Genomic DNA, 18,941 nt, shown 5'->3' on the forward strand with positions numbered 1-18,941 from the left:
CAATGGCGATTGGGTCGTACAGCTACGGTGTCCGGCTGGCCTCGCAGTAAACTTCGACTACCCCGCCCGGCGTGACCAGTCAGATGGCTGCGAAGGGGTCATTGCATGATCACCCCGGATCCTTGGCGACCCCGCAACCGCTTCGTAGGAATGCTGCTGAGGTGAGCTGTTGCCTTGTGTGCCTGTGCTATACGGTACTTCAACGGTACTTGAAGGTGGAGTCCCAAGAGAGGGGCCGAGTTTACCTAAATTGCTTTGCCACTTGGTATTTTGTTACAGATGGCATGGAGTGCTACTTTAGTACGTGGGCCAGACCCGGAATATATATCTGCTTCATGTAGATCTTACTGCTAACCTAACTGAAACTCTTAGAGGACTAATTACAGCCATCAGAAGCTGGTGTTCAGAAAAGATACCTACAATCAATTTATTAGACTAACAGTGTATTTTGCCGATTAGACATCCGTGGGTTGGGCATCATCAGCCGATCCAACATGATTGATTCGAGGCGATACACGACGGCGATGATTCTATCAAGTGTTTAGGCTTATAATGTCAATAATTGCTGGGCTTTCCAACAACCAGGCCGGCTGGCCCAATGGTAAGGCGCTTGACTACGGATCAAGAGATTGCAGGTTCGAGTCCTGCGTCGGTCATTCTTTTTGTTTTTGTCCCGCCTTTCAAATCTCCGCTCCCCGCTCTTCCTCCATACAACCCACCCACCAGCAACCTTAAAAACAATGATAGAGACATGGTCATTTACCATATCATCAGAATTGTTTTTTGCTATTCCTATATTAATCTCTCCTCCTTCACACATCTTGATCAGGATTAAGCCAAGGCTGACAGCAACTTCACATAGGACCCTCTTCCTGACCCCAATCCTGCGACCGGATATCTACTCCGATCAGTGACGGACTTTCATGGATATAACTCGTCAATGATACAGAATTTATAGCGGGTATTAGATGGGCCTCCTACGAAGACATGTAACCAACACTTTCAAGGCAGCCATGTCCGAGCTCCTTGTCCGAACTCCGATGTGAACATTCCTGCTATCTCGACGGCTCTTGCAAGGAACGGACGCATTCGCACCATATAAACAAAATGAAGGCTTATTAAGATGGTTCGGACATCTCCGACCGATCACAGGGATCCAGCTACTATGAAATGGTTGACTGTGGCCATTTTCGAAGATAAGAATACCAACGAATTGGGTCAAATATTTTTTTGCCTCTGTTCTGGAGTCTTCATTACTCTTCATTGATTGCTGCATTCAATTACGAATGGCAAACCTACCAGACCCTGCATGCGGTGAAACACCGGCTAAGGGCCCGGATGTCAAGGGCAGAGATGTCGAGTCCACCGGGGCGATTCCCTCCAGATCAGACAACGCTGAGGATCAATTGCTGGTAAGCACTAATTGAGTAAGCACCAAATGTCTCATTTGACAATTTGCATATAGGTGACCCGGAACGGACCGGATGATCCAGAGTGCCCTTTCAACTGGTCTCTTACTGTCCAATGGGGTCTCACAATTCTGACATCTATGGGAGGCTTAGTGACCTTGATGAGTGTATCAATGCTAGCACCAGCCTTGCCTAGCATCGGCAAAGACTTGAAAATCAGTGGCAGTGAAGCGAATATGGCAGTTTCGATCTTTGTCCTGGCGTTCGCCTTTGGACCCATGGTGCTAGCCCCACTGGCAGAGGTGTTTGGCCGGAGGAATGTATTCCTGGTTTGCTCGGCCTGGTATGTTGTCTGGAATACTGTATGCGGATTCGCCAAAACTAAAGGCGTCCTTCTTGCTGCACGGATAATGAGTGGATTGGGAGCGAGTGCTGAGTTTGCTGTGAGTGAAACGAATCAGTTATTGATTCAACTAACGAAGTACAGGTAACTAATCCCGTGCTTAGAGATTGTTGGCGACCAGAACAGCGTGGAAACTCGTTTTCCATTGCAACATTTGTCCCGTTGCTCGGTCCAGCTATAGGCCCAATCCTTGGGGCATTATCAGTGATACCATCGGATGGCCTTGGTTATTTTGGGTTCTATCAATCTTCGACCTTGTGTTGATCGTCTATGTCTTCTTCTTCCCCGAAACTTACCATCAACTGATCCTGCTCCGGAAGGCCGTGAAACTTCAAGAGCCGAAAAGCCATATCACACTGAATTTGACATCCACAGCCAGAGTTTCGGTAGAAAGGTGACAATCAGCTTGATTCGGCCATGTTGGATGCTTGCGATGCAGCCCACTATCCAGCTCATGTTAATCTTCTTGGCCTACAATTTTGGTGTCCTCTACTTTGTTCTAACCAGCTTCGCCTCCCTCTGGACAGACCGATACGACCAGTTCGTCCTCATCAGCGGCCTCCACTACATTGCCATAGTCATTGGATACACCGTGGCTTCCCAAGGGGGCGCCCGACTCAAGGATCGTCTCTGACAGTACCTGAAGACTGAAGCCGGGGGACAAATTACACCAGAGTATCGGATACCCCTTTTAATTCCCGGCACAATTCTGCTTCCCGCGGGGTTGTTTTGGTACGGCTGGTCTGCTCAAGCGATGGCCCCATGGATTGTGGTGGATATTGGAGCTGCGGTTTTTGGATGTGACATCATTCTCAGCACGCAGGCCATGCAGCAGTACGTCATGGAGTCATACCGGGACTACGTTGCTTCCGCTAGTGCCGCGAGTCAGTTCCTACGGAGTATCTTTGCGTTTTGCTTCCCGCTGTTTGCACCTGCGCTGTATAACCATCTGGGGTGTGGGTGGGGCAATAGCGTTCTGGGATTCATTGCACTGCGGTTCGAGGTGCCGGAACCGTTTCTCATTTGGTTCTATGGTGCGCGGTTGAGGGAGGTGGGCAGAAAGAGGATGGGAGAGAATTTAGCATGACTAAGTCTGATCAAGATAAGATCATAGACCATGGATAGCGGCCCCAAACGCACCTCGGGGTGAGTCGAGGATAACTCGCAGGAAACTGGCCGATCAGTTGCATATCATTGAGACCCCGGTTGTTGCGCATTTGCTGCATCGTTGATTTCTTCCTTTACGCGAGGCTTCTTTGTTTCCCCATGAGATCTAGGATTCATGAGATTAAAAGGCATATTGGCTTCCTATTCCTGCTTCGACAAGAAACACCTACAGAGAAAGTATTACACCTACCTCCGATACGCTAGTACAATATGCCTTGACTTAGCCTGATTTAAGATAGGAGTTACTCCGATCCCCCCAGACCAACACACAACCCGAGGGCCTTCAATCAATGCCGACGACGATCCATGCTCAGGAAACAAGTCCGAATCGGAGAATTATCCGCATGCAACTATTCACGCAGGATGAAATGCGGGGAACCACTGCATATACAGTCTTATAGCCTCACCTACTGCTGCCACCTCAATAGTATCCCGTCCCACATCACCACCATACCTCAACCACAATACCATCACACACCACAAACCTCTCAGAAACCAACAATCAACATGCCCAAACCCATCATCCTTCACCTCGGCGACCCCATCGCCTACAATCACTCCCTCTACGACGGCGCTTTCTCGTCTCGCTTCACCATCATTCGCAATGAAGACCTCACTCGAGAGTCCTTTATCGAAGCTTTGAAAACCAACAAGTTCGTCCCTATTCCCCCCTCCCCTTTCTCTTCCACCACCACCCAACCTAACAACACCGGAACGAAACGATAGATACGGTCCCATAACCGCCCTCTTCCGCCCGCACTTCGCCTCAGGCAACGAAATGATCCCCTGGGACGCCTCCCTCATCTCCCTCCTCCCGCCCAGCGTGAAAATCTTCGCCTCCGCCGGCGCAGGCTACGACACCGTCTCGATCCCGGCCCTCACCGCGAGGGGCATATACTACACCAACGGGGCCGGCGCATCCGACGAAGCCGTCGCCGACACAACCCTGTACATGATCCTGTCTGTATTCCGCAACTTCACGGCGTCGCAACTCGCCGCGCGGTCCGGGGATAAGGGGCGGTTTTTGGACTGTCATCGGGATTTGGCTGGAATTTCGCAGAATCCGACGGGGAAGGTATTGGGGTTGGTTGGGATGGGGAGGATAGGGGGGTTAGTTGCGAGGAAGGCGAGGTTGGGGTTGGGGATGGAGGTGGTTTATTTTGATAAGAAAAGGGTGGAGGGCGGGAAGGAGAGAGAGAGGGAGATGGGGGTGAGGTGGGTGGGGGGGTTGAGGGAGGTTCTTGGGAGGGCGGATGTGGTGTCGTTGCATTGTGATTTGAATGCCGGGACGAGGGGGTTGATTGATACGGAGAGGATTGGGTGGATGAAGGATGGGGTGAGGGTTGTGAATGTAGCGAGGGGGGGTGTGCTTGTGGAGGGGGATTTGGCGGAGGCGTTGCGGAGTGGGAAGGTTAGTGCTGCCGCGTTGGATGTGCATGAGTTTGAGCCAAGGGTTGATGAGCGGTTGGTGGCGATGGAGAATGTCACGTTGACGACGCATGTTGGGGGTGGGGTCGTGGAGACGAGGGTTGGGTTTGAGAGGTTGGCGATGGAGAATATTCTGGCGGTTGTGGGGGAGGATGGGGAGGTGGTGGGGGAGCCGTTGACGGCGGTTAATGGGAGGGAGGTGAGGGAGGTGTTGGAGGGGGGACAAAGGAGTGAGTAATTGATTGTAGATTAGAGATATGGCATATAGCAACCGGACTAATATCAGTGACAGCATCAGTTCAGATACTTCCCTCCCGTCTCCTCGTGGATCACATCAAACATTGGCTTCGCGCTGAAATATCCTGCCATCGGTGACCCAATGGATTTGTACGTAAACGCTGCATCGGCCTCATCCACCTTGACCGTCTGCCCGCCCCGTCCGGCTGCCGCGGCATCGGCCATCAACTGCACGTAGCAGCATCTCTCTAGACTGACAAACCAGAACACCGTCTCTTCGATGGTCCTTCCCACCGTCAGGAGTCCATGGTTCTGTAGCAGCGCGGCCTTCTTGTTCCCTAGAGCCTGTGCAATGTTCTTTCCTTCTTCCTCGGCAAGCACGATCCCGTTGAATTGTTTGTAGACGACATGGTCCTTTTCTTGTTAGTTTTTGAAGAGTTTGTGGTATTCGGGGTGGAGTACATTGTAGAACATGCACGCATCCTGCGTGATGATATCCAGCGGTCGTCCCAGCGTACAGAATGCCCGTCCATGCATACTGTGGCTATGTGCTGCGCAGAGGACATCTGGTCGAGCAGCATGGATAGCAGAGTGAATCATAAAGGCCGCTGCATTAAGCAGCCGAACCGGCCCCCCGTCAATGATCTCTCCGCTGTGGCTCACTTGGATCAGGTCCGATGCTTTAATCTGCGAGAATGCCACGCCGAAAGGGTTCACCCAGAAGGTGGTAGGGTCGACCGGGTCGCGAAGAGTGATGTGTCCTGCCACGCCTGCAATGTGTTAGTGTATGCGCCTATGATGTATCTGAAGTAGATGGACGTGGAATCTAGGCAGAGGCAATACCTTCATCGTAACCATTCTTCCCAAAAATGCGAAACGCTGCAGCCAGGCGACCCTTGAGGTATTCCCGCTCTTTGTATTTATCTTCGAAGACAGGAGGTCGGGGGAACTGGCCCGGGGCGTTCTTCACTTTGGCGGTTTCGGCGGTCGTCTCTTGTGTGGATTGACGGGTCAGAAGGGTGAGAGGTGAGGAGGTGGCGGTTTCGGTTTCGGTGGGAGGGGCCATGGTGTGATGAGGGAGTATTGGATGACTAGTGATGATGGAGAATTGCAATGATCGAGGATGCAGTGATGAGCAGGATTAGGGGATAAGCTGGTCCTTATCTGATCGACATAGCGGGGTCGGACCAACCAAAGACAGGATGTTGTAACCGACGGGCTGGAACCGAGGCTGCTGACGCCCGCTTCCTTGGTTGCGATGCCACGGGCTATCGCGGCTTATCGCGGCTTTCTGGCCGAGAAGCCACTCCAACACGTTGCAAATAACATTCCTCAATCCCATTCAGCTTATAGCGCATTGAAGATGGTTTCTGAGTAGATTTCAAGTGTAGACAGCCTGCCCAGCTGTTGAGTCATCCCTATGCTGCGAATACAATCAATATCTACAGTGGCAACCGCGCTATCGGCATTCGTTGCGCTTCCTCCATCAGAGCGTCATACAGTCTCTGGTCTCCTGCACTTCGTTCTTGGGCCGTTGGAGATGCACCCAACAACGGCTTGATGTCTGCCTTGCAGACTGTGCCAGGCGGCGGCAACTCGCCCGTCTGAAAATACTTGCGGATCAATTTATGTACACACACCGAGGGCGCGGCAAGGGTCGAGTGCTAGCCAGTTAGACGAGCCGAATACTATCCGAGGTGTCACAAGCCACTTACACCTTCAGAGTCTTGCTGCAGGAGCACAGATCCAGGGAAGCTTCGGGACATTTTGCGGGCACTGCGCAATTTAGCAAGGGCCACAAAGTGAGGGAGGGGAAGTACCTCCGCAGAGGAGTCACCGGATCGAGCGTATTGCTTACGAAGAGCAGTGGATGAGAGGTGTTGGCCGTAAAGGGTCCTAAAAGCTCAGTAACAAGAAAGAAAACCCCAGAATCAAACATACCGGTGAGCTTCCACTTCGGCTTCAGATTCCACCCCACGCAGCTCATCAGAAGCCCAGCCCAGTAGTCACCGATCATGGAGCTATCCTCTCGCAAGGTCTCCCAATTATGCCTGAACTCCTCTTCCCCGGTACTTTGCAAATACTCTGCATCTGCACAGAGAATGGCTGTGCTCGAATATGCTTCATTGTGCCCCGGAACCTGACACTCAGCGGACCACGGTCCGGCTTGAAGACACTGGCTCGAGGGGCATGACGGGGAGCGGCCTCCATGCTTCAAGTCGGCTAGGGCGGAGCCATTCCCCTTGGCCAGCTCGCTCGCAAACTTTGCTAGCAGAGAGAACCCTTGCATCGGCTGATACACGGCAATCCGCAGAATGATCTTCAAATCACTCCATGTCACGACCTCCGGGCCCCGTGTGGCCGATGAGCGAACTGGCAGGGATCGATTGTGGAGAGTGTCTTCCAGGGCTAGGTAGGCTTCCCTGATGGCGGTCGGTCCTCCTGGGACATAGAAGGGACAGTTATCCGCCCCGACCGCACTGCAGTAATGCGTAAATTGATCGAAAATGGCATCAGCATCCTCGACAGGGTTGGGCCCGTGGCCCAGATAGTACTTGTCGGCATCGACCACAGCATCCAGAACAGCCCGATGAATGCGATCGGGGAACATAGTTGCAAATGTGGACCCTAGGATGGTCCCGTACGACCGACCCCAATACAGGAGCTTTTCCTGTCCTTGATTCCATCTCGTCCGGGCTACTAAAGTCTGCCTCGGATCGTAACCATGTACACGATCGTGTTGACGCTGTCCTGCTAAACCTTGTTTCTCACGCCATTCGCCGTGTCGCTCCGCAATTTCGAGCATATCTCTAGCGACCGGGGGTGTATTGAGATGCTCGCCCAAGGCTTCCTCTCCATCCTTTGACGGCATGGTCAAACTGGCGGAGCATCCTGTATTAAGAGCGATCGCGCGATCCCAGGTACGCCAGAACGCATCGTCTGAGCTCCCCAACATGCCTTCCGCTGCCACCTGCAGCTCCCAGTTGCGCTGGGAAAAGAGGTTCGGGAAACAGCTGAATCCTGGAGTCGTGTTATTGACCCCACGGGGATCGAACCCGATGATGTCGAAGTACTTGTCCTGCGAAATCCTCTCTGGATCCTCGACATTTGGGTCTGCTTCCGCGTCCACAGTGGTTTGTAAAGATCTGCCACCACGCAGAACCTGGGCGACACCCGAGCCCCCCGGGCCACCTGACAAGACCCTCCGTTAGTCGACAGCCAGGGCACAGAAAGAGGCGAAGATACCTGGGTTGACTAAGATTGCACCGCCGTACCGTGAATCTGTCACCGGAACCTTAGCTGGAAGGCGAGTGATGGCGATCGCAAAGCGCCGTCCTTGTCCGTCAGATCGGTTGTAGTCCATCGGAACTTCGAGACGGGCGCATTGGAACCCGTGGAAGCAATCATGATATGTAAGTGATTGAGAAGAGGTGATCTGTGCAGTGTTAGATATTTTTCATGACGGCTACAAAGCAACGCACCTGATCCCAACCAAACTCCTCTTTCGAGCGAACACTACTCTCACTGGTCGCGCCATAGAAAGGTAATGTCCACCATGCGAGTCCTGCTAGAGTTATCAAGGCGACTGCCATGCCATGGGTCACCTCCCGCCATGGCCGTCTTTTTGCCGTTGGTACATGGCGGTTTGGGTGTGTGGTGAAGCCAGAGGATTTGAAGGGTTCCATGTGTTCTTTGTTCTAGAACAACGCACCCACCTCATCCCATAGCACGCAAGCTGGAGGCTGTCAAAGAGGACCCCGCGAGTTAAATGCAGGCTGGATCATGCCCCGCCCAGAATATTGGGCAGGCTGACATGTAACCCACCTGGAGGTGATCGTCGAGGTCAGCATCTGCAAAGCGATGGCAGACGACGAATTACGAAGGGGGGATTTGCAATGATCACGAAGTGGGGGATGGATTCAGCTGGCCAGGATCAGCCGCGTATGGCGAGAGGAAGAGTGGAAAAGAAGGCCAGATGGCGGATCCGCGCTGGTGGCCCGTGATTCCTTGCATGGCTGGCCTGCCCTTGGCCTTCCGTTAATCGCCTAGCAGCAAACTCTTCGGAAACTAGTCGGCACCAAACCAGAAGTCATTGGTGCTTGTCCTTATCTCCCCATTGCTCCATGAGATTGGCTAGATATTACTTACAAGGCAGGGTGGCGGAGAAGCCATGGGCCTGCAGACTGTACACTATTTACATGTTTGACTCTCCATTTGCCTCTTTTCGAACCCAAGTCGCCCGGGGTAGGCCTGACCGGACAAGATTGCCTCACGACGTTTAGAAACCCCATTTCGTTGCTCGCCGTTCATCGGTGGAACGTGATATGGGGCGCCTTTTTGAGCACATGCTCAAGTGGTGATTCCTGTGTTTTTATGTTGTCCACGAGGGCATTTTGGAGGATTCAGGCGTTTCTGATTCATACTCACGTTCCAAGCAAAAGCGCCGACATAACTCGCAGCAATTTGCGTGCTCCGTAGGCAAGATAATCGAATAGCGTTGAACTGGGTTGCCTTGTTGATTCAATCATACACGCCGTTTCTTTATCTGCCTCTCTAGCTTGCTGCCGACCTTCTCATAACGGCAAGGTATCTCAACCTCAAATTCCGTCAAGTATGCGATCCATTTGCTATACGTCCCCATGAACGATCGAGGATGGGGTACAGCTTCCCGCAGCTCCGGAAGTATGGTATCCTAGAGTTTCTGTATGCGTGTTTTATCGTCCAAGACAGCCCCCATCCTGCGCTCCATTTGAGTCAAAACGCTGGCGTAGTCCTGCACAGACTGGTGCGGCCTCTGCATCGCGGCATTATATTTCCGTAGACGACCGCTTTAGCGGTTATCTTCAGATTTTAAGTTGCAGAATAAAGCTGCGAAACCCCTCCCATGTACACGCCTCTGGGTCTGATACGACGTGCTCATCCCACAAGGAAAGAAGTAGGTGTGACAGATAACGACGCGCTTCCTCTATCTTCCGCTCATCTGTATAGTAGTTGTAGGAAGCATAGCGCGCAAAATGATCCTCCAGGTGCGAGATGGCGTTTCGCAGGTGTTTATGGTTAGACGCGATATACATCATGAAGGTTGGCAGTTCTGGGGGCCGGAGCTCTGGCCAGCCAACGGACTCCTCCGAGCATGATCTTCCGAGTCCTCGTGCCCATCCATCGTCGGAAGTTTAGTTTTGTAAAGAAGGGATTGTGGTGAAGTTGGTCGTCGGCAGCTGGTTGGGTAGGCGAGCCACTTCGTCGAGGCGCTGTTGTTCTTGGGCTAGCAGCTTTTGCTCATGGACAAGTTCAGCTCGGAGCCGTAGGAGGGCGCGTTGTCTTTTAACGTTCTTCAGTTCATTTCTCAGAAGATCGAACTCGCTATCATTCGCGTCATCTGGTTTGTATTCCGCCATGACGTGAAAGGTACCAGTAAAGAGCAAGAATGATAGCAGCGTGCTGTCAAGATTTCCAACCAAGATCTTTAAGTCAATATGAGCTGTGGAGTCACGCTTGGATGAAAGGCGTCGCGTGGGTCACGTGCTGCGACAAGTCAATTGCCCCTTAAGATTCCTAATGGGGGAAAGTGCCTGTCTCCCCACTCTCCGCAGCCATCTTTCCAGTTCCTCGTTCTCTCCTCTTCGCCTCGGCCTGATCGGTGTAATCACCAGGTGTCCAAATCAGACAGTGTCACATTATGTTTAATGAATAGGGGTGACTCGGTTGAAATCTGCTTCTTTGCCGATTTGCGGAGGTGATGAGTGTGTGTGACTGTCAGGGCCATCATCCGGGTTGGGAGGTACCGTGCCATCCCCCGCAGGATCATGTCGACTAGTGCGGCTTCTTATCAGAAGGGGCCACCAGGTATTGTCACATTCTTCAATCACTTCAGCGCTGCACCCGAGAATGTTTGCCCACTTTCGCAACCTGGTCCGTCCTATATTGGTCGATCTTCAGACGATCGGCAGTCTCAGTGGCTGCTCCTCGCCCTTGCTGGCCACGGCGTCGAGCCGCTCTCGGGCGCATGGATTGGCATTACCCCCACCGGGCGATAGTCACGTTAGCTGATGCCTTCGTCATGTCGATCTTTTCGGCTGTCCACCATCGTTGCTTCGCTCATTTATTCATCCGTTCTCCCATTATCGGTCCATGATCAGATTCAGGTGCGTCAATGGTCGTGTATTGCGGTTGCTGACGCCATTTGGTCGCAACGCTGTGGTGAGTACAGTCTGCTAACCTCCGCATTCAAGACCAGGGATGGAGATAAGTGAGTCGAGTCGTTCGCACTAGTGAGCTTGGTCACTCGACACCTGTTTGATCCCGGCTATCTTGATCCGTCGCTTGCGCAACAAAAAACACACATACCTGATGCGGTCCGCCCAGCAGACCCTCGCCCTCTAGTATTCGCCTTTACACAATGGCTGGCTGGAGCAGATTTTTTCGCCCAGCAGAAAGACAGGACGACATTCCCCCGTCTTTGACGACTGATAATGAAAAGAACAACACTATTGATGTCACCGTCCAGGAATCGAGCGCCACGGTACCAGATGGGACCGGGGCGGCTAAAATTCAGGCCGCCGAAGCCGTGAGCGGGCGTAAAGGCAGGTATTTGCTGTATGCGGGGTACGTATAATCTATCATGATTTAGGTATATGTGCTCATATCTTCAGACTAGCGATGATGATGGTCATATAGTAGGGTGCTTTGCTCCTCGATAACTGTGGCGGAATTTAACCGCGGGTATAATAGTGAGCTAGACAACTCGACCGTGGGAACTTACCGCAACTTTGCGACTTCTGAATTCGATGCACTTGCTGAGCTAGCCACTTTGAACACCGCAGCAAGCATTATATCCGCCATCACCAAGCCTCCGATCGCTAAAGTTTCCGATGTCCTCGGGCGCGGTGAAGCCTATATATTCGCCGTGACCTGTTACGTGGTTTCTTACATCCTCTGTGCCTCTGCCAAGACTTTCAACACCTACGCAGGTGGTTATGTCCTCTACTCTATAGGACAAGCCGGTACATCCTTTCTCAATGCTACCATCGTTTCGGATTTATCATCGATGCGTTGGAGGGGGTTCGCCTACAATGTCCTCTATGTCCCGTTTCTCATCATACCTTGGGTCTCCGCCTTTATTGTCCAGAGCGTCGTTGATGGTATCGGCTGGCGTTGGGGTATCGGCATGTTTGCCATTTTGATGCCTTTCGGTGCCAGCTTCATTATCACAACCCTTCTTGTATTCCAGCAACGGGCGAAGCGGTCAGGTCTCGTACTAAACGAACAGCTCAATATATATGATTTCTGCTCCCGCATCGATCTGGGTGGTCTTCTCATCCTGAGCGGCGGTTTTGCTCTAATCCTCCTTCCCATCACGCTAGCTGCGACCTCTACTAGCCGATGGAAGACTCCTTGGGTCGATGCTCTAATTGCGGTAGGTGTGGTGATTTTGGCCTGCCTTTACCCATATGAAAAATACGTTGCCCGGCATCCCGTGGTTCCTGTGCGCTACTTTCGCAGTCTTTCAGTTATGATCCCGGTGGTTCTGGTATGCATCGACAACATCAGCTTTGGCGCCACACATACGTATTTGTATGTCTGGTCTGAGGTGTCTCACAACTTCTCGGCGCGCAACGCCCAGTTTCTCTACTATACAAATGGCATCATGCAAGCACTGGTAGGCATGGGCACTGGTTTGCTGATGTACCGTCTACGAACCTATAAGTGGATCGGGGTCTTCGGGGCAATTGTTCGGATGGTTGGATACGGGGTGATGGTTCGCCTCCGCACCAACAAGAGCTCTGTGGCCGAGCTTTTTATTGTGCAGCTAGTCCAAGGGGTTGGAAGCGGTATAATCGAGACGGTCGGCATTGTGGCAGCCCAGATCTCAGTGTCGCATGCTGAGCTGGCCCAGGTCACGTCGTTGGTCATGCTGGCCGCGTACCTGGGCAACGGAATCGGTTCTGCGATTGCAGGGGGTATCTATTCCGGGCAGTTACGTCAACAGCTGCGGTCGCATCTGGGGTCTGGTGTCAGCAAGGCCACGGTGGATAGGCTGTACAATTCGATTACCGGCACGCTGCCAGCCTGGGGTTCAGCGGAGCGAACAGCGATTGACAGAGCCGTGAGTGTCAGCCTCATTCTACATGTTACTTGCTAACCTGGTATCATAGTATTCGGATGTTATGGGGTGCGTTTGTCACTCACAATGCTTAGGAACGATGAGCTGACAAGTTTAGGTCTATTACCATTGCCGCCCTGGCATTTTCGGCACCGGTAGTGATTCTGTCGCTGTTTCTGCCAAACAAAAAACTTGGGTATGACCTCTAGCTTTCCGAAGCATTGTCCTCTGCTGATCAAAACGCTAGGGACGGGCATAATCGGGTTCAAGGCCAACAACCTCCTGTTCGCTCTGAATCAACGCTGGTGGATGAGAGAAATGGACGTGGAGGGTCCGAGGCCCTTCCAATCGAGACTTGAAGGAAGGTGTATCGACATGATTATACATTAAGACTTCTATATACCATCGCCCACTTGGGTATCAAATCAACTTTTCTATACAATATGCAGACGGGCACCATATTGTCCCTTTCTATTTCCCGGGAGATCCCAGCAAGCAGATGAACTCCCGCTTCGGGGTGGAGTCCAAGGCATTCTTAACCAGATTCCAGACGTTCAGATCGTAGGCCTCGCCGATATGGCCGACAGGGTCCAGGGGACAGGTGCTCTGCACCCATTCATTGGTCACACCGTCCTCGTGGACAAATGAGGTCGTCGTTGGTGTCACTAATTCGTCGAAGCGCGACGCAATGACCGTCAGGTTATTCCCAGACTGCACAATGGGCTCGCCATCGTTCAAGCGGTCAACCGCCGCTCCATCGGGGCCCAGGTCGTCACAGGCAGCGCACCCCACGGTGTCCAGAATGTCGCCAACTGCCGCGCGCGACACGTTGCCAAAAGCATATGCGAGGTCATAGATGCCCGCAAAGTTGGTGCCTCGTGTGGGGGGCGCAATGGCCACCAGCTTATCGAGCATCTCCGAAATGCCATCCTCGAACTTCGGGACGTACAGGGTCTGGAAGGCACCTTCAGAGTGACCGACCAGATCAATCTTCTCGGCTCCTGTCTCCTCTTTCACCTCACGGATAAAGGTAGCGATTTCCTGGGCGGAGTCGGCGATAGACTTGAGCCCACCTAGGAAGGGAAATCCATCGTATGCACCATAGGTCTTGGCGTAGGTGCAGTAGCCTTGGGCCTGAAGCCAGTATTGTAGATAATTCAGATCTTCGTAGAATGTGGCACCTAGGCCATGTAGGAGCACCACGGGGTTAGGGTGCTCAGTGCTGGTACAGGAGAAGTCATTAATGTCGTAGCCAAAAGCGGGTAGAATGGCCGCAGATGCCAGCAGAAGAGAAGAAAAATGCATACTGGCTGAAGTGAAGAATTGAACGGTGGTCAGGATGGTCAGAAGGCAGTTTGACAGGATAGAACGGTATTCCAACATTCCAACGGGCTGTCATCGGAAATTTATCGTGAATGCGGAAGTGGGCCTGCCATCATGGCCAGGGGATGCAAATCTGATCTATTCAAGATCCGGCAACAGGAATGGGGAACATGCTGATCCCATAGATTAAAGTGGACGGGATATTCATCCTCAGTGGTGCCAAGCTGTGACTATTGGCAGGCAGGAGGGCCGCTGACTCGTTAGCGTCGCCCGGCCGATCCACTGGGGCTTCATTTCACGCTCAGCTGAACTTTTCATCGCAGTCACGACCACCCCGTCACTGTGGCCCGTCACTCCATCACGTTAATGCGTATAACTTCACGTCCTGAGTTGTTGGTGGTGAGGAATGGAGTTCCAGGATATTATAAATATCTCCTGATTCCTCTCATCCTTTCTTCCTCTTTCCCCTCATATCTCACTCTATATTCATCCCTGCACCAAATCTTAGCTGGGCGATGGTTGGCCTTTGTTTACTATCTATGAGCATTTTTCTAACACCGATGTCGATAGTAGTCTGTCTGTTGCATAAATTAAAGTACGAGTCCATCTCAAAGCATGAACAGCCTGCTTCATCACATTCCGGAACATCGGATTGGAGACATTCAAAGCTCGCATTTCGACCTCTGGTGCCAACCACTAGCAGCGACGGTCAAGTCTCATTGGCCTCTGCTCAGCACTCGGTTTTCAAGCACTTCGATATCTGGCCACTATAAACTGGACAAAGCGACCATCGGCGCAGCAACGCGACATCTTAGTCCATGATTCAGGCCATAGTTCCCGGCCACATACGGTCCTAGGCACAATTCTGTCAACTACCACATCTGACAAATCGCCGTAACGCAGATGATCTATACTCACCCTTCAACAGATTACTGCGTGTGGTGTCTTGTTCTACCTAACTACTTATAATATCTCCATGATACCACCGACATAAAGACGCGGCCAAGGGCGACAGTTGGGACAAACACATTGGATACCGACATGAGGACCGACCAAGAGGTGCGACACATGGCAAATGCGACTCAGCCTCAGATGATGTGGACATTACTTTCATAGACGAAACACTGTTTCTGGGTGAGGTATATGCAGTACCTCTATCCTTCAGTCACGATGTTTCCACGCGGCATATCCGACACAATATACTTCGGCGCTACAGAGTAGGATCATGTCAAAGCTCCCGCAGAGTGTCTTCATATATTTTATGATCCGATCACATGAAGAATATAAGTGCGCAGGAGATGCGGCACTATTCGTTCCTCAGGCTCTTCTGAACTTCATGTGTTCCAGATCGTGAATATAATCGAGAGAAGACAAAGAGCGAGTCACGCGTTCTGGAAAAGTTCATTACCTATACACAGCGAAGTGTAATCCACGGCATGATGTGGTCAGTACGACTACATTTCCCTCATGAAATGCTGCCGAAATACTCCGCCCTGCAGGATGTGCTCTTCTGGTATCGAGTCGGGAAGTCGCCCAGCGCCGCCCAAACAAATGGATGCGACTAGGACCTTCAACATATCTCGCACAGCTACTTACTACAACAAAGACGTTGAATCTTGCTTGCTGGGATACGCCTAATATGGACTGCCTTGATGACGCTGCCACGCACCAGAAGCATGGAGGAGTACCCATACATGCAATGGCCTCATCAAGATGGAGAAGGTCCTTTTGAAATTTGGTCAACATGTTCGCTCTGAAGGTGAAGTCTAGGGTCATCCTTCTCACTTCTGGGAACTATCCCATGAGATAGGATTCTGGATTTGGGAAATACATTGAACTTGTGGGACGGAGTCATATATGACGCGCTCCTACACGAGTCATCTTTTCAGTTCTCTCCCTCGTTTCTTATGTCGAGAATGTGAATCTCATCTCCAACTTTGTGTCCGCCAAGATCACGGAGATCCTATTGATCGACGTACAGACAAAAGAGTCATTCACGCTTGGGGAAAACCTGGGACACATAAAGGATAAGACACGGGAAAAGCTTTAACGAGACATTCTAGGACTTTGGTGTCATCACGTTGCTCTACCACTGGAATATATACCGCCAACAGCATGCCAAAGTCACGGACTCGCCTCACCAGACGGCCCATCTCACCATGCCATGGTATCACATCGTCGCAACATCCATTACGACATGCCATATGAGGATTCTTCACAACTCCTTTGATACCTCAGAAAACACTGAACATCTGAAGTGTACCACGCGAAGGTGGACGTGGCATTAAAAATGTCTAAGACACTGTCTACGAGTCTGGACCCATGGCATTCCCGAGGGTACCGACGACATCTAGGCGGGCGAGGATGCGGGTAACTCGACAAAACCCTGCCCATAGAGATGAAGAGCGGGTATTGAACGTTCCATACGGACAGGACGGGGACAATGCTTGAGCCATTATGCTCTATACTGCCTCGTTGGATCTGCTTCAAGACCTTCGGGTCTGATAGCTCACTGGCAACAGGGATGTCATCAGGATGATCCTTCGATTCGTTTGCTAAAGAGCACAAGTCAATTACGCAACTGTGCATACAGAAGACGTCTAGATGCATATGGATCCAAGTTATCGTCCTCGGATAAGAACTACGATGCAAATGGCGGCATTCTCATGCTGTGCTCCTGGGAACTGCATTCTGCAGGACAAAGTTTGACCATGATTCTCTACAGAAAGCATTTGAAGTCTATGGAATAGGCAGTACCATGACAACGCAATTTTCATTGTGATTCCACTGCATCTAGTGGACCATGACGGCAGAGATACGGGATGTTGAACCAGCGGAGATGGGTCCAGCATAATTGGCTGGACATGAAACCTATGAAGCGAATCATTTAGCTTGCGTTCGGAAGCGAATAACAGCACTGGTACACCGTTACTAGGACGAGAATCGTCGGGTTCTAGTACCGATAAGATGACTCGGACCAGACCTGCTTGTTACGGAATATGAATAGAGGGTCGGGCCTCGAATCTCATGGGATTCAACAGACTTTGCGTGTGCTCTTTGCTGTAGCAACAGAAATCAGAACTTCTGCGCTAGGATGCATTTGCTATGTCTTCATTGCGAGATATGCGACTTTGGTATCTGCAAATCGCCCCCACGCCTTCTTGCAACAGGCATCTACTGCATTAACTTGATTAATGCGCTACGGGGTTTCCGGAAAACAAGCTTCTTGAAGTCCTCCAGACGCATCTTCAAAAGACTGAGTAGTTGACATGACAGATAAAAGCTTCTTGTCGATACCAGTTGAAGCAGAGATGGCAACATATTCCGGATGTCTTCAGGTTCTTCGTGGGCCATCGAAGTTATCAAAGTGCTAGCAATCATCCGTGACCGGGTTTCTTTGAGAAGGCATTCGCTCAAAGCTTCTTTCCTGACGAACTGTACAACCATGCGGCACTCACTGGAGCTCTGATTTCGAAATGCTACCCGCCCGAATGTCCAGTGGATTGCGACAGATGAGAAAATGCGAGATATCAAATCAGCCGAAGGGATTAGGCATTCTACACGAATCCCAGTGTCAAGCGGGAATAACTCTTAGATATGCTTTATTTCCATATTGCCTTTTGCGAAATCAGTTCTCTTTCCATCGCATTCAATACATCGGCACATTCCACGGTGTACCCTGTCCCTCAGATAGAAGATATCCACCAAAAAAACACTCAATCCAACCAGTGTGCTATCATCTACCCACAAATCAAGCTGCCTCACCTCTCACCACATCATCACAATCCACCTCCATCCCCCAATTCCCCCATTCCTTCAACACCCCCTGGTGCTTCTCCAACACAGCCCCAATCGCCTCCACCGCATTCCTCCCCACCGGCAACCGTTCCGGCAACTTCCCCCGTCCTTCCCACCTCCCCATCCCCATCAACATCTTATAAATCGCCTCCGCCCCCTTCCTCGCATCCCCCGGCTGATGTCCACTCAGCTCACTCATCCAGTCCCCTGCGTCTTCCACCTCCTTCACCCTCTTCTCCGCCCTCACAATCCGTCGATCCGATAACACATCCGTTCGATAATGCCCCAGCTCCAAGCTCACCACCTCGATCTCACACCCCGCCAGCTCCGCCCGCAAAGCTTCCATACTCAACGCCAACGCCGCCTTGCTGGCGCAATATATACCTCCTCCCGGTTGTCCGGCCCATCCCCCGATGGAGCCCATGACCGCGATGATGCCGTGGTTTTGGGCCCGCATGCTGGGCATTAAGGCTCGGGTGAGGGTGAGAGCGGAGGTGAAGTTTATGCGCAGCGAGAGGTTGATTTCTTCCGTACTATGCCATCATCGCCGTTAGCATTAGCATCGTCATTAGAACCATTATTCTTCTTATTTGTCGGATTCATCCCCACCCCATCCCTAAAACAAACGATAATGAATGAGAGAGAAAAATACCTGCACTCCTCAACCGCACCCCCCAAAATATACCCCGCATTATTCACCAACACATCCACCCTCCCCACACTCGATAGAACCTCCTTCACGAAAGCCTCAATCTCACTATCTGGGCCAGCGAGATCAAGTTTCCTCGGTATGAGTTTCCCTTTTCCGTGCTGGCTTTCAGTGCTGGAATCGCCGTTAGCGTCGGAGAAGATACTCTCCAGCTTTGAAGGGTCGCGGGACGTCGCGATCACGGTGTCGTTGTGTGCGAGGGCGTATTTCGTCAGGTGGTGTCCGAAGCCGCTCCCGCAACCGGTTATGAGCCATGTTTTGGGGGACATTTTTGTTCTTTTTTTTTTGGGATGGGTTGGGGGAGGGGGGGGGATTAGATGGTGGATGAGTGATGGTTGAGTTGGTGTGGGGTTGGAGAAAAAA

General features: G+C 51.7%; 7 protein-coding genes and 1 non-coding gene across 8 annotated transcripts; 4 read left to right on the plus strand and 4 right to left on the minus strand.

Moving 5' to 3' along the window:
• The first annotated feature begins 584 nt into the window (after positions 1 to 584).
• BO80DRAFT_t185 lies at positions 585 to 656 on the plus strand. Its single transcript has one exon. It is a non-coding gene; the product is annotated as a tRNA-Arg (tRNA).
• A 467-nt stretch (positions 657 to 1,123) lies between these two features.
• On the plus strand, positions 1,124 to 2,899 carry BO80DRAFT_456069 (major facilitator superfamily transporter; the record flags this gene model as incomplete). Its single annotated transcript, XM_025722148.1, has 7 exons — positions 1,124 to 1,217; positions 1,390 to 1,412; positions 1,466 to 1,852; positions 1,897 to 1,973; positions 2,018 to 2,135; positions 2,192 to 2,404; positions 2,450 to 2,899. 7 exons carry the CDS (start codon positions 1,124 to 1,126, stop codon positions 2,897 to 2,899), a joined length of 1,362 nt encoding a protein of 453 aa, XP_025574261.1.
• A 587-nt stretch (positions 2,900 to 3,486) lies between these two features.
• Positions 3,487 to 4,645, plus strand: BO80DRAFT_358084 (D-mandelate dehydrogenase-like dehydrogenase; the record flags this gene model as incomplete). Its single annotated transcript, XM_025715867.1, has 3 exons — positions 3,487 to 3,632; positions 3,706 to 4,129; positions 4,184 to 4,645. 3 exons carry the CDS (start codon positions 3,487 to 3,489, stop codon positions 4,643 to 4,645), a joined length of 1,032 nt encoding a protein of 343 aa, XP_025574262.1.
• On the minus strand, positions 4,635 to 6,027 carry BO80DRAFT_111213 (class II aldolase/adducin family protein). The gene is made up of 3 exons (XM_025713417.1): positions 5,488 to 6,027; positions 5,107 to 5,414; positions 4,635 to 5,058 (listed from the first exon to the last, which is right to left on the minus strand). Exons 1-3 carry the CDS (start codon positions 5,708 to 5,710, stop codon positions 4,702 to 4,704), a joined length of 888 nt encoding a protein of 295 aa, XP_025574263.1. The 5' UTR covers positions 5,711 to 6,027; the 3' UTR covers positions 4,635 to 4,701.
• Positions 6,028 to 6,086: 59 nt separating this feature from the next.
• Positions 6,087 to 8,237, minus strand: BO80DRAFT_357882 (putative proteinase; the record flags this gene model as incomplete). The annotated part of the gene is made up of 6 exons (XM_025715859.1): positions 6,087 to 6,308; positions 6,360 to 6,420; positions 6,465 to 6,540; positions 6,586 to 7,836; positions 7,891 to 8,080; positions 8,127 to 8,237. 6 exons carry the CDS (start codon positions 8,235 to 8,237, stop codon positions 6,087 to 6,089), a joined length of 1,911 nt encoding a protein of 636 aa, XP_025574264.1.
• Positions 8,238 to 10,913: 2,676 nt separating this feature from the next.
• On the plus strand, positions 10,914 to 13,163 carry BO80DRAFT_111193 (putative siderochrome-iron transporter). The gene is made up of 6 exons (XM_025713416.1): positions 10,914 to 11,250; positions 11,298 to 11,321; positions 11,377 to 12,751; positions 12,801 to 12,817; positions 12,867 to 12,944; positions 12,996 to 13,163. Exons 1-6 carry the CDS (start codon positions 11,045 to 11,047, stop codon positions 13,105 to 13,107), a joined length of 1,812 nt encoding a protein of 603 aa, XP_025574265.1. The 5' UTR covers positions 10,914 to 11,044; the 3' UTR covers positions 13,108 to 13,163.
• Positions 13,164 to 13,219: 56 nt separating this feature from the next.
• Positions 13,220 to 14,053, minus strand: BO80DRAFT_456074 (esterase/lipase family protein; the record flags this gene model as incomplete). The annotated part of the gene is made up of 1 exon (XM_025722149.1): positions 13,220 to 14,053. The coding sequence occupies one exon, from the start codon at positions 14,051 to 14,053 to the stop codon at positions 13,220 to 13,222; it is 834 nt and encodes a 277-aa protein (XP_025574266.1).
• Positions 14,054 to 17,756: 3,703 nt separating this feature from the next.
• Positions 17,757 to 18,847, minus strand: BO80DRAFT_494387 (3-oxoacyl-reductase; the record flags this gene model as incomplete). The annotated part of the gene is made up of 3 exons (XM_025723868.1): positions 17,757 to 18,402; positions 18,522 to 18,669; positions 18,724 to 18,847. The coding sequence occupies 3 exons, from the start codon at positions 18,845 to 18,847 to the stop codon at positions 17,823 to 17,825; spliced, it is 852 nt and encodes a 283-aa protein (XP_025574267.1). The 3' UTR covers positions 17,757 to 17,822.
• Between the last annotated feature and the right edge of the window lie 94 nt (positions 18,848 to 18,941).

Source organism: Aspergillus ibericus (assembly GCF_003184845.1).
Source record: "Aspergillus ibericus CBS 121593 unplaced genomic scaffold BO80scaffold_25, whole genome shotgun sequence".
Classification (NCBI taxonomy): Eukaryota; Fungi; Ascomycota; class Eurotiomycetes; order Eurotiales; family Aspergillaceae; genus Aspergillus; species Aspergillus ibericus.